General features: G+C 32.0%; 1 protein-coding gene across 2 annotated transcripts in view; it reads left to right on the forward strand.

The window, feature by feature from the left end:
• The first annotated feature begins 1,524 nt into the window (after positions 1–1,524).
• The window catches only part of LOC105233489 (aquaporin), a 78,931-nt gene continuing 66,436 nt past the window's right edge, over positions 1,525–14,019 (forward strand). The window contains exons 1-2 of one of the 2 annotated variants that reach the window (XM_049452260.1): positions 1,525–1,823; positions 3,576–3,762. In XM_049452260.1, coding sequence (XP_049308217.1) covers positions 3,747–3,762 — 16 coding nt within the window. In that variant the 5' untranslated portion in view covers positions 1,525–1,823; positions 3,576–3,746. The remainder of the gene's footprint in view (positions 1,824–3,575; positions 3,763–14,019) is intronic. The other variant, XM_049452259.1, reaches the window with a different exon arrangement.

Consider the following 14,019-nt stretch of genomic DNA (forward strand, 5'->3'; position numbering starts at 1 on the left):
ATAACTTCTCAATTGATAAGAGCTATTCTGCGTTGGATTTTATGGGTGACGTTATTGTCGGTCTTAAAGCTGATTCGAAGATAGACGAAATTTTCTACAACTTCTAATCCAAGTCACGAATGGGACGTCACGCGATATTTTGCCTTGCCCTCTACCACTACCGGACTCATTTGTTTCGCTCTTTTGTTCAACCTGGAGAAAGCAGAACTAACGGCAGTTGTCATGACCAATCGTCATCGGCGTAAGTCAGCAGTTGTACACTCTTGTAGAAGATTGTACATTTCCTATTCAGATATGCAGCTCGCATTATTTTCTCCAAGAGTAGTTTGAAGAGGTCTCACGAAAGTGAGTCGCCTTGGCTGAAACCTCGTGTGGTGTCGAACGGATTGGAGAGGTCCTTCACAATACTGACGGAGCTTTTTATATTGCTCAATTTGAATTTCAATCGCCTGATAGAAGCATGTCCGATCATATTCTACACAGAAGCTGATGCATGCTGCTTATCAGTTTTTCGCCGCCGTATTTGAACAGCTTGGCCGACTATCCATCGGCCTCCGCCGTCCTTCAGACGGATAACTGCTATTTGAACTGCTTCATGTTCGGGCAATAGAACGTCTGCTCTATCATCATCGATTGGGGAATCGAGGTTATGTTTTCACTGCCATTAATCAGACTGGAGAAGTGTTCCCTCCATAGTTTTAGTATCCTCTGGGCTTGCTCTGTACGTTGGAATTCGATTGAAACTTTGGAAATTCGAAAACTTTAACTCAATCTCCAAAGTTTAGAAAAATGTTATTAAAAATTGAAGATTTCTTAGTCTAACCTAAAAACCTTTCAATCATATCGGTAATTAAACCTTAGGTCTTTATATGCTGATTTTGAACATTCTAAAATATTTACTTTTTTCTGAAACATATTAAATAACATTGGCGTTAAGAAAACAGTATTTATAATCTCTTCTACTTCTGAATTCAACCATAACCTACAATTCAATTGAGTTGTAACTTGAATCGTTACTTTTACCATTTCACACGTTTTAGAAAATACTTTTGCAAGTGTGTTTCAAAATAGCACACTGTTAGTTGGTATCTTCACTTAACACCAACGACAGCATAATAGACGCAGCCGACGTCAACGGCGCCACGAAGCTGCGCATAGCGTCAGCAGTTATGTTAGGCCACTAACTAACGAACTAACCATTTCTGCTGCTTCTGCTATCGCTGCTGGCACTGCTAATGCCGCTGTAAACATCACTGCTAACTGGCCAAGTTGGCCGTTTGCCAAGCAGCTGACTTGAGTGGCTGACTGACGAACAAACTGGCACGGTTTAACCGGCTTGATTGACTGCGACTGAAGCTGACACTAACGCTAACACACGACGCTAACGCTGGGTGCCGGTTGCTCTACTGTTAGCTCTTGGCTGTGGGCTGTTGGTGCTACTGCCGCTGCGGTTGCTGCTGGTGCTGGTGTGCGCGCCGTTTTTGCGCTTCCAACCACTATATCAGCGAAAATCAACTGCAGACTGTGTTTATTTACGCTCGAACACCGAACGTGGTAGCAACGCGAATACAAAGCAACAACAAACGCTGCAAAATAGCAAGTTTTAAATATTTCATTTGAAAGAAATTTAATGCGAAAAAGTGAACATAAAACCTAAAGACTCTCGAAAAATACAAATTTTTAAGTGTAGAAATTACGTGTAACCTAACTGAAAGTGCCTTTAACAGTGTGATCGAACCGCTACTTGGCATAGATAAGCCAAATTGAGTTTGAAAGTAAACGGACAACAACGACTACATATATGGTTATCAGCAGCATAGAAGGTTGTTAAAAATTAAAAAAAAAAATAATAATACATTAAAAACATTTTTTACTGGAAGTCATAATTTATGGTTTTTTTTACGAAAATGCAGTTTTTTATACCAAAAGTTACGGTTTTTAAATAAAAAAAAATTCTTTTAAAAAGATTAATTTATGAATCAAAATTTCATTAAAAAAACTGTTTTTATAAATTTTAAAATTAAAATTATAAAAAAAATTGTTTTTATTAAAAGAAAATTCTCTTCATTTTATTAAAAAAAAATTATTTGTATAAAAACTGTTCTTTTTTAATTTCGGTTTTTATTATAAACATTACACTTATTTAATACAAAAATGGATTTTATTGAAAAAGATTTAAATTATTTTGTATAAAAATTCAGTTTTCATAAAAGATTGTACGGTTTGTACTGTTTTTATCCAAAAAACATTATTTATTAAAAAATCAAGTTTTATAAAAAAAATTTAGTTATTTATTTCGGTTTTTGTTAAAAAAAATTACAATTGTTTATTAAAAAAATGGTTTTTATTAATTATTTACTAAATAATTCAATTGTATAAAAAAAATTTACAGTTATTTCGGTTTTTATAAAAAAAACCGCACAATTAATTATAAACAAATTGTTTTTATTGAACAAATTACAGTTTTTTTTTTCAAAACCGCTTTTTTTAATATTTACGCTTTTATAAAAAAAATACAGTTATTTATTCGAAAAAAAAAATCGGTTTTTATACAGTTATTCATAAAAAAAAATAATTGTTTGTATTAAAAATTGCAGTTTTTTGGATTTTATAAAAATATTAATGCGTTTTCAAAGAAAGTGCTGCTTTTGTATTAAAAAAAAACGTTGCTTGTACAAAAAAGCAGCTTTTTACAAAAAATATAGTTTTTATAAAAAACTTTCAGTTTAAAAAAGTTCCTATTATATTTTAATTAAAAAAAAAATATCAAAATTGAAAACTTTGTGTTAAATTAATGTTTTTTTTTATTAAGAAAAAAATAATAATTTTAAAAAAATTTTCAAAATCCTTAATTTTGTGCTAAAACTTAGTTGTTTTTAATTTTAAAAAAATTAAAAATTAAAAAAACTTTCTTTGTGCTTTTTCTGACAAGTTTTGTGTGTTGGTTGCTGGTGCGCGCAAATAATTTGAGGTGTTGTTGCAATTGTGCGCTCGAAATTAAGAAAAAATTACTTTTTCCAAAAACACCTACGAACCATTGAAGCGCAACACTTTGGCAGCTGAGCGAGCCGCACTTTCGTTTTCCATTCAGGCACTTTATTTTTACCAATACTACCAAACAACTTTTTGCTTTTGTTTCATAGTGTCAAATATATTAACAGTTAGCTGCAGCCGCTGCATGGACAATACGTGTACGCCAACAATTGCTCAAGTGAAATTGCAACAAACAATTTTGCTACTTTATTTTATTTTGTTTAATTTCATTTTTGCCTTCCACCAACTTTTAACTTTAATTTTACGGCGCCCACTTGCACTCGCACGCGCCTGCACAGCCACCAACACACACCCACACGTACACACATACACACACGCTATTGTGCGCGTTGAAGCGTTGATTTAATTGTGACTTTCATTTCATCGATTGCCAGCTCAGACGCATTTCTTATAGCCACTTTGTGCCTTGAGCGCATTTTCGCATAGAAAAACAGACACACACACACACACATCAACACGTACGTAGTCAACCCACATTCGTTAGCTGATTTGTTGTTATTTTGCAACGCTTTTAATTGCAGACAAGTGCCATTGTGATTTTTACTAAACAACACCAAATTAAAAGTAAAAAAAAAAAAAAAAACGAAAACACTTTTTTTCGCAAACACAATTCGCATTGCGAAAACATATTTATTTCCATCAACAAAAAATCGTATCGCCAAAGCACCACTTAAAATCATAACAAAGCAGCAATGGAGGAGAAACGCGGTAAGTGAATTGTTAGAAAAAGTAAAAATCTCGAACAAACTATTCGTAAATGGGCATTGGGAAACACCCCGTAGTGATTCTCTTCAAAACAGTTGTTCAATATTCAATGCCTAATATGGGTACTTAACATTTATGTGTATAACTGTGTCTTCAGTTAGTATGTTTTGTAGGTGGAAATTGAAAACAGACGATAATTTCACTTGGTTTATTGAACACTCTTTTAGTTAATTATTTGTTAAATGAGAATTAAAGCTTTTTGTTTATGAAAACACCAATTGGTTTCTTAAAACCATATTTTAACTTTCTTAACTAAATTTCACTTTTAACAGGTTGCGAAGCCTTAAATGTACATAGTTATCATAGTTGAATGTTGAGTTCTGTGATCGAAAAAATTTCAGCTTCTTCGATTGAAAATAATTTTCTTTCATAAAATTACAGTTAAGTGTGATATTTTACACTTCCAGAAATATGTTTAGAGATATTTACTTTTTCCAATAATATTGGTGCTTCAATAAGCAACCTTTAAACATTTTTAGCTTCTCCTCTCGATGTCTACCCTTAGAATCAGAATTTTTACCAATAAACTTAAGTGGTTCCTTGGGTTTTCTTGGGTAAAAACAGTATTTTTTCAACAATTAAAAAATTAAATATTTTATTAGAATTTTTATTGTTTCAAACATAGACTAGTATTAACAAAGAAATTCTGAAATTTTTGGATAAAGATATTTTAAAACTTCGTGAAAATCGGTTGAGAAATTCTCGAGAAATCTTACCAAGCGACTTCAAACACACAGTTTAGAGAAAAACTAGCTAGCCTCGAGCTCACAAGTTCTCAAGACTGTATCTCTGAAACTATTACTCGGATCAATTTCAAAATTTAGGACAATATTCTAGAAGTATTTTAGTATTAAATAAGACAATAAAAAATTAGATTTTTTGAATCCTGTAAACCCATGTAATCCCTTAAGTCACAAAAGTGCCAAATATTAGATTTGACAATAACCAACTTTTGAGCTTGAGACGGAACTAATTACAAGTCTTTACACATTCATTACATATTATGTGTCTTACATATTTTCCACATTCTTTAAGTGTACCAAGTTTGGTTCTCTTTTCAACTATCACTTTGAGATACGTTCAGCTTGATATGCTTTACATCCCTTTGTTCGTACAACTAATTTGCAAACTCTGTTGCTGCTAGGGTCAATTTGCATTTGGGACAGCTGTATAACACTGTTGTATTTATGTGACCTTTATATACTTCTCAATTTAAATTCTTAACCTTCTTAATTTATGCATTTAACAAACAGATAATCCTCTGAGTTTCATATATTAGTTTGGCCTAATTTAAGTTAGCTTAGTAATCGTTAAAAAACTGTAATTTGATATTTGTGCCAGTTATAATGCTTTAAAGTAAACTTTTCGAATCCAATGCTTATGTTTATGCGAGAATTGTTAATAAACTTCAAAACAACCAACTTAAAGTTAAATTATAAAAAAAAAAACACCGAGAAAAAAATGTAAAAAGTTGTTTAGATTCATTACTGATATTTTTATGATCCTGATGACATGCAAGCATGAAAAAATTTGTCTTATTTTTTGAAAATATTTAAAAAAAATTTACATAACTGGAGTAAAATAGTTTGGTTAAATTATAAGTAAAGCGTAAATCTTACCATGAACAAATGCCAAAAAATACTGAACAAAAATAACATGCAGGCTTGACACGACTCAGGCGGCATCTGTCAAAAAATTGCTATTAAAAAAGTACCTCTATTTGGTTTACCCGTTTTAAGTTAACCCAAGATAATCACCATTTTTAAATCTATAAAATACTTAAATCACTTGAATTGATCATTATTAAAAACAAAACCAGCAATTAACGTTTGTCTTCGTTGTTAACTTCGTCTTAAGTCTGTTGTCTACCACTTTCAGTTTCATAATGTCAAAATTATTAAGAAAAAAAATTCTTTAGAACAATTTTTTATAAATATTTTAAAATTCTAGCTTTCAGTAATTTACTTCCATTATTTGAGTCATAAATCATTAATCATTTTAATAACACATATAGCATAAATTACTTTAATAATAAGGTGATTTTTAGGAGCATAAACATTTGATTTCAAATTGAGTTAAAAAAATCCATGCTAACAAAGTGATGGTGTCAAGCGCAGTATGGCTTGTAGCACCATCAGAGTATTGACATAATTGGAAAAAAGGATTTCTCAGCTTTGATGAGTTTGAAGTTCTTTCAAAATTTATCGTGCAGTTAGTGAGTTTTGGAAAGAAATATCCAAAAGCTTTGAATGTTTCTTCGTTGTTAGGTTTAATTTGGATAAATTGTACTACTCAACAAATATGTAAGAATTTTTTTTTTTAAATCTAATTTTAACTGATGTGCTAAAAGATCTGTGAGATATTTTAAGTGTTCTGATTACGAATTTGACTTAAATTTTTCATCATGTACAGCAATTTATGTTATTTTAGTAAATGGTGGTGGTTTGAAGAATGTACTCTTTTAGAAAAACTCAAAAAATTCTAAGTGTTAGGAAATGTTCGGTTTTGCAAGCCAAATTTAGCAAGAAACGGCCTCTAGCAGCACAATCGCCATATGACTCCAAAATAATATTACCAAAGTATATTATAGTATGTATTATATACATAATTGCATTAATGGTATTATGGTACATATTTTTTGACAGCATGCGTTTACATTGACAGTTGGTTTGACAGCTATGGCTTTAAACAATTCTATGCTTCAAAAACCTACATTTATATTGATTTCCGTTCAAAAGTGAGTCTTTGAAGCCATGAGATCATTAATCTATTTTATAGCATTAAACCATTTTTAGTAGAAGGGAATTGAACAATGTCAAAGACAAGTTAATACAATTTAAAGAAAATTGACAACAATAAAGCGTGGTTAAAGCGTGGCGATACTGAACTCCCCATTCAAAGTCAATAATCGTGGATTGCGTTTACCTTTTTTATTGTTTGCTAATGATTTTGCATTACACAACCTCTTTATTTTACTAAACAATAGTATATAGAGTTTTGTTCCATTTTAGAACAGTATGTCTTATATCATCAAATAAAATGAAAAATAACTTTACATAACGTTTCATAAGTTTTCAATTAAGGCAAATATCAAGCATTACTAGTGAAAAAATTAAATTTGGGTTATAACATGGTTATAGATATCTGGAAACAGAAGTTAAATGTTTGTTGATATACACATATATTACGTCATGTAAAATGCAAAATAATGTCACTTTTCATAAGTTTACAGGCGAAGGAAGGACCACTGATATTGAAACAAAATTTTTGTTTTGGTTATAAATCGGGTATATATTGGTTATCATACATTCATATTGAATCAATATATGAGTTTTGGTTATAAATCGGGTATATATGTTTTGGTTATCATACACTCATATTGAAACAAAATTTGAGTTTTGGTTATAAACCGGTTATATATTTATTATATCTGACGACGGAAGCTGAAAATATTACATATGCATATGTAACATGAAGTAAAGAATCGTAAGCAATAAAAAACTCAATTTCGTTTCTTGACAATAATTTCTTTTGTACGTTTCGTCAGGATATATTAATTTGTATATTTTTTATTTAACTTAATATGAGAGTGTTACTTTAAGAAAAGCATTCAGTGCCACTGAATAAATTAAAATCAACAAATAATTAAATCAACAAATAAATTAATATTTCAATATATCTTCTAAAAAATCTTTATTCCTTGCCTTCATTTTAAGTTATTAAAGCGAATATGGGTTAAATATTGGCTTTTATAATTTTTTCAAAATACTTATATGCTGGCATTTACATACATTTATATTGTTAAACTAATTAAATAAATTATTATTTTTTTTTGTGAGTTGGTGTAATATAACAGTTTAGCAAGCAAACAGAATATAAATTATTATCATTATATATATTTTTTATTTTCTTTCGTATACTTTGTTTTGTTTTGATCACTCTGAAATGCATGCGAAAACATTTTCTTACACTTTGTTGTTTTTTATACATATGCCAGGAATAATTTTTATTCCGACAAACAAGCGGAATGTTATTTACCTGCACTGTTTTCTTAATGATATGCTGACTGACATTTATACATATGTATATATACTTATTTATAATACAATATATATCTACATATGAGTATTTGTATGCAAACATGTAAACAAAGAATGTTGAATACATATGCCGCCGTCATTTGCAGTCATTGATGTCATCATAAAATTTTGAGATCACAAGAACAGTTAACGTCTGAATTCAATTTAACTTCTTAACCCCTTTTCACGCTTATATTTATGGCAGACAAATACGAATTTTATTGCGAAAAAAGAAGAAGGCAGTTCAAAATACATACTTATATGTTAAAAACAGACGCGTGGGCTTAAATTTAATAAGAGTTTCGAGGATTTGGAAATCTAGCAGTAAGGCAACTTTTCTTGAATTGATTGAGGGTTTAAAGCAAAAGTTAGTTAGAATTATATTACTTTAATGATTTTTTAATTGTTTTTTTAAGAAATGTGAATATATTTGTATATTACAATTGATATTACAGCAACTGACTTTTACATTATGAACAACAATCATTTCTTGTAACATTTAACTAATATAGATTTTATTTGTAACGGAAAACGTATATATCATCACTTAAAATGCAAAACAACGTATCATCAAAAATGTTCCAAATTGAATTTTTTATAGTATATAACCAAAATGTAACCAATATACAACTAATATATAACTAATATGTAACCAATATGTAACCCATATATAACCATTTTATAACCAAAACTTAAATTTTTTTTTCAATATAAGTGGTTTTTATTATGTCGTTTTTTTCTCATCTGAAAACTTATGAAAAGTGACGTTAAGATATTTTAGGTGACGATATGTAATCCATTCTTGCCAAAATTATGGAGAAAGATGTGACGCCTTTGCATTTTTATTATTTTGAAAATACTTTAAATAACACATCAAACCTCTTTTGAGTTGAATCAACTCTTTTTGCTATTTTTCCCTAACGTTTTCCGACATTTTTTTATTTGAAAGCACTCTAAAGCTTTATTTGATTGTTTAAGAATACAATCGTAGGATTTTCGAAAAAGACATCTCTACTTGGACCACCCTTTATGTATAAGTTCAAATATTATTAATTCAAGTAATAAAAATTCAAAATTTTACTCAAATTCTCGGCCTTTTCTAGCTACGCCTCTGCCATACTTACACTTATAACATTTCTCATACTATAAGCTCTTAAAACAAAATCTCGCGAATATTCCGGATTATCGTTTGAAACACTGGAATCTCAGCTGAAAAATATAAGTGTGCGTGCTTTTGCGCAGCGTTTTCTTGCACAGTAATTAAATATATATAAATGTCTATATATCTAATATAAAGTTTTCTACAATTTATACACAGCCGTAGGTGTTGGAGAAACCCACAAATAATGGCAACATTAAACATAAAAAAAGTAAAAACAAAATAAAATAAACTCACGATCATTAAAAGTGAATGAATAAATCAAGAAAGTTCACATTCACATTTTCAACTTCTGCAAAATTTACTTTTCCATCTACGGCAAACTTCCTTCCAGTAATTTATGTGTTCACACTGCAATCTTTTTATTTTTTCAACTGACTATACATAATATTTATTCACATGTGAATGGGTGAATGGGTGTGTGCGACTACCACCGGGACTACTGACCGTTGCACGTCGAGTGTCATCAACTCTGCTTTGACTTCAGCGCTGGTTTAATTGAATGTTTGATTGTTTTAATTTGTTGTAGTCACGTTTTACGCGCTGCGTAATGCGAGTTTCGCCGGCTAAAACCATATACATGTGTGTGTATATTTTAGCCAACCATATTTCTTGTTTGTTTAAAAAAAAACTTTGAAATTCAGCTTTAACCTGCCGAAGTTCAAGTTTATCGTGACTAATAGCCGTGCTTAGTTGATTGCCAAGCAAAGATTTGACGAAAACTTTTGTTTAAAAATTACATACAGGCAATTTTTATGGCTACCGGCAGTAGATTAACATGAATTACCAGCTAGCTCTATAGAAATTATAGTAAGCCATTATCGGGCTCGTCTGGAGCCATAAATGATGCGAGATAAAAAATCATGCACAAAATTTATGATTGATATGTGTATGTATGTATATTTGTAGATATGATTATAGATTATGATATATGTTAGATTGTAAAAATAGAAACAACACTTCAAAATTAATCTACAGAATGGCCAATTAACTTTTATTCTACAGTAATTAAGTGATTCAACGCCTTTTGGGAAGTTTTTTGTATGTAACTTTAGTGTTGAGAAACATAGAAAACAAGATCCAATAAAAAACATCAAAGTATCGTAAATAATTGATAAGATCTTATACGAAATTATTACATCAAAGAACATACGGTTACTAGAAGGAACATAGAAAATATCTGTGGATTGAAATATGATCGTAATTTAGTTCTAACTTCTATAAATAATCTTGATAATGTGCTAAGTATCAAATCCATCAAAAATCATTTCCTCTTTTGAAAATATTTATTATATGAGAGTGTACAATCAGATTAAATTCCTTTAAAAAGCTGACGGCCTAGAGATTTTTTGCATTAATCGTCGCTGCTTTCTTGGCATAAAGCCTCACAGAAATAGTCTAAAGGCGCCAAATCGCACGACTGAGTTGACCAATTGACTGGACCATTTCGTGAGATAATACGTTCACCAAACTTGGCGCCGTCCTGTTGGAACCATTTATCAATCAAGTAGACATCATCTCAAATTCCATAAATATTCGGTTATCATTGTGCGGTAGCGACCCCCATTCACAGCAACGTGCCGGTCTTGATCATCCCAAAAGAAGTATTGCCCAATGACGGCACCGGGCCATAAACAGCACCAAACCGTAATTTTTTCGAGATGCAATGATGACTCATGGAGTACGTGTGGATTGCTGCCTGACCAATAACGCTTATTGACGAAGCCATTCGCCAGAAATAAGCCTCATCGCTGATAATGATATTTCATTGAAACTCCGGATAATTTTCAAGTTGTTGCTCAGCCGAATTCACGTACATACGACGATTCTGGTGGTCAAGCGGCTTCAGTTCTTGCGTCAATTTGATCTTGTAAGGATGTAGGCCGAAATCTTTTTTCAAAATTCGCCACAAACTACGTCACAGAGATGTCCAACGCTTGAGAACGACTTGTGAGGAACTGATTTGGGTTTTCCTCGATTGATGCGCTCGCGGCAGCAATATTCTCGACACTACGGGCATTTCTTTGTTTCATTGGCATGGGAACATTTTGTACTGTGCTTGTGGATTCAAATTGTTCCACTAGACGCTCAAATGTTAATCTGACAGGACAATTATGACGTGAAGTTAAGGCCATTGACTCTGAATTTCGGTAGGAAATTTTGACTAATTTCGACTCGTTGGTGGGTTAGATATCTTTCCGTAATTAAATGGCACACTTTACTGAAGAAATATTTCAAAAGAGGGGGAAAAAATATGGCGTCGTTTGCTCTCCCTAGCGGTCTACTTTTTGTAGCGTCCCTATGAAAAAGCCCTGTATTCAGATAAATCACATTCTTATACTCTTGGTAGCTTTAAAATTAACCCCTATTTTTGCAGTTGATTTAAAAAAAATTATAATTACTTCAAAAAATATAGTTTTTTTCTTATTAAATACTTACTTTTAATTGCGTAGAAACACTTGTGCTAGGTTTACCAGAAACAGATATAAACACAGCTGTTTTAAACACAACGAACGGACAAGTACTTCTAGTATTTCTTATCTATAAATTTGCGATTATAATAGTAATAATATACGTAACAGTAGCTAATAGCCCTTATCAGTTAGCTTATAAAATAACAGTTGTAATTAATAGTATTTGTCACATAAAAATATATCTATACTTCCTGCAAACCTATTATAAATCAGTTAGACATTGATATGTAACATATCTATTATGTGGAGTAAAACATCATTATTTTGCATATAGATATTATATTAAGCATAGTTATAGTGATTTAATCTAGGTCAAATAATCCACTCTCGTAGAGTTCCACATGGTTAGCCTGCTGATGGAGCTCAAAATAAATTATTGGCCAACTCTGGCCGCTTTTGGCGATTGTAGCTTCAGATGGTCCATTCGTGACAGTTCAGGGCCGAATTAAGAAAAAAGACTTAAGAAGAGTACAGATTAGTCTCTGTAAATCTCACTAAACTAAAGTCAAGATTCCTGTCCGCCAATCTTGGCTGGGTCTACGCCTCCTGCTTACTACTCTTTATAGACAATAGAAAATACTAAGGCGATACTAATGTTATCATATTAAATCGACTTTTAGTCGAAGGTTTCTATTGAGAAAATCTCTGCTACCCTACGGCGAATGAAACTTCCTAATATTTTTTGTACCACCTCTGAAATTATGAATGAATAGAAAAATTAGATAGTAAAAAATATGAATAGGCGATCGCTGCTAGAATACCATAATTCTAACCTTACTATTGAAAGCTGGGCACCCATGAGCAGTCAAGTGTTAATCACTTAATTCACTCAGCTATGACTACATAATTGCTTTTCAATTCTATGTAAATTATCTAATAATAGAATATAACTGTGCTTTAAATTGTATAAAATAAACATGCAATTCGCTTCTGACACACATCGTGTGAAGTATATATTGATTTTGATGGTTAAAAAAACATTGAGAACGGAGCGGAAATTTCCCGCTATTATTGAGCTATTTTAATAAGCAAAAATTTAAATTGATTTTATAAATATTTTCTGCGCATCAAACGCAATCGCGTTCAGTTAATTGTTTAACAATGTTTATAATAATTACTGCTTTTTAATTTCCGTATTATCGGCATTAAAAAAAATGTAAATAAAAATTGTTTCGGAATATGCAAAGTAGTTAAATACTAATATATTTTACTGGCGTAGGCACCACTTATGCGGTTATAGTCGAATTAACAATAGCGTGCCAGTCGCGAGTTCGATTTACCAAGTGTAGCCTGGATTTTCCCCAGCTGATCTCTCCAACAAAGAAGAGATCTTCCTCTTCCTCTACTTCCACCAGCGGGTACTGAATCGAAAACTTTCAAAGCTGAATTGTTCTATTCCATCCGGACATGTCCTAGCCAGCACAGTCGCTGTCTCTTGATTCGCTAAATTATGTCAATGTCGCCGTATAACTCGTACACCTTATCGTTCCATTGACTACAGTACTCGTCGTTGCCAATGCTCAAATGACCATAAATATTCTGCAAAACCTTTCTCTCGAACACTCCTAGGCCCGGCTCATTAGATAACGTCATTGTCCATGCCTTCCCACCATATAGCAGGTCGGGACTTGTATAATTTGGTCTTTGTTCGTCGGGATAAGACTTGAATTTTCAATTACTTACTCAGTCCAAAGTTGCACCTGTTGACAAGAGTGATCCTGGTCTTCAAGGCTGATATTGTTGATGCTGGTTCGAAGATAGACGAAATTATCTACAACTTCAAAGTTATGACAGTCAACAGTGACGTGCGGGCCAAGTCGCGAATTCGATGGTCGTTTGTTTGATGACATATCTCCTGTCATGTCGTCTTATCATTCACTATCAGACTCATACACTTCGCTGCCTTATCCAATCTGGAGAAAGCAGAACAAACCGCGCAGAAATATCAATATCATCGACGTGCGCCAGCAGCTGTAGACTCTTGGAGAAGATTGTACCTTCTCTATTTAGATCTGCAGCTCGAATTATTTTCTCCAATTTTTCTTACGGCTCAGAGAGGTCCACCTGGTCCTGACGGAACTTTTGGTATTGCTCAACGTCCCCGCATTAGTTTTGCGGCGATAATAAATTCAGACAAATCGGCATGAAGGCAGCTCCTTTTTGTGCTATCAAAATGTGGCGCATGGTGAATATCTGGTCAGTTGTTGATTTTCCAGCCTTAATGTTTAATGCTATACACTAAAATATTTACAAATAAAGCAATGAATGAACACTTTTCTAATGTAATTGTTTATATGTGAGTTAACGTTCCATTTAATGTAGGGAAGCACACTGGAGAGTTTCTAGTAAACTATAAAAAGTAATGTGTAAAGATTTCCATTCAATTATTTACAGTTTGTTCATTCATTTATTGAAAAACAAATGCGCATCACCGCAATCGTTGTTAAATCATAAAGAATCAGCGACGGGGCACGCTAGACAATCAATT

This window comes from Bactrocera dorsalis, chromosome 3 (assembly GCF_023373825.1).
Source record: "Bactrocera dorsalis isolate Fly_Bdor chromosome 3, ASM2337382v1, whole genome shotgun sequence".
NCBI classification, from domain to species: domain Eukaryota; kingdom Metazoa; phylum Arthropoda; class Insecta; order Diptera; family Tephritidae; genus Bactrocera; species Bactrocera dorsalis.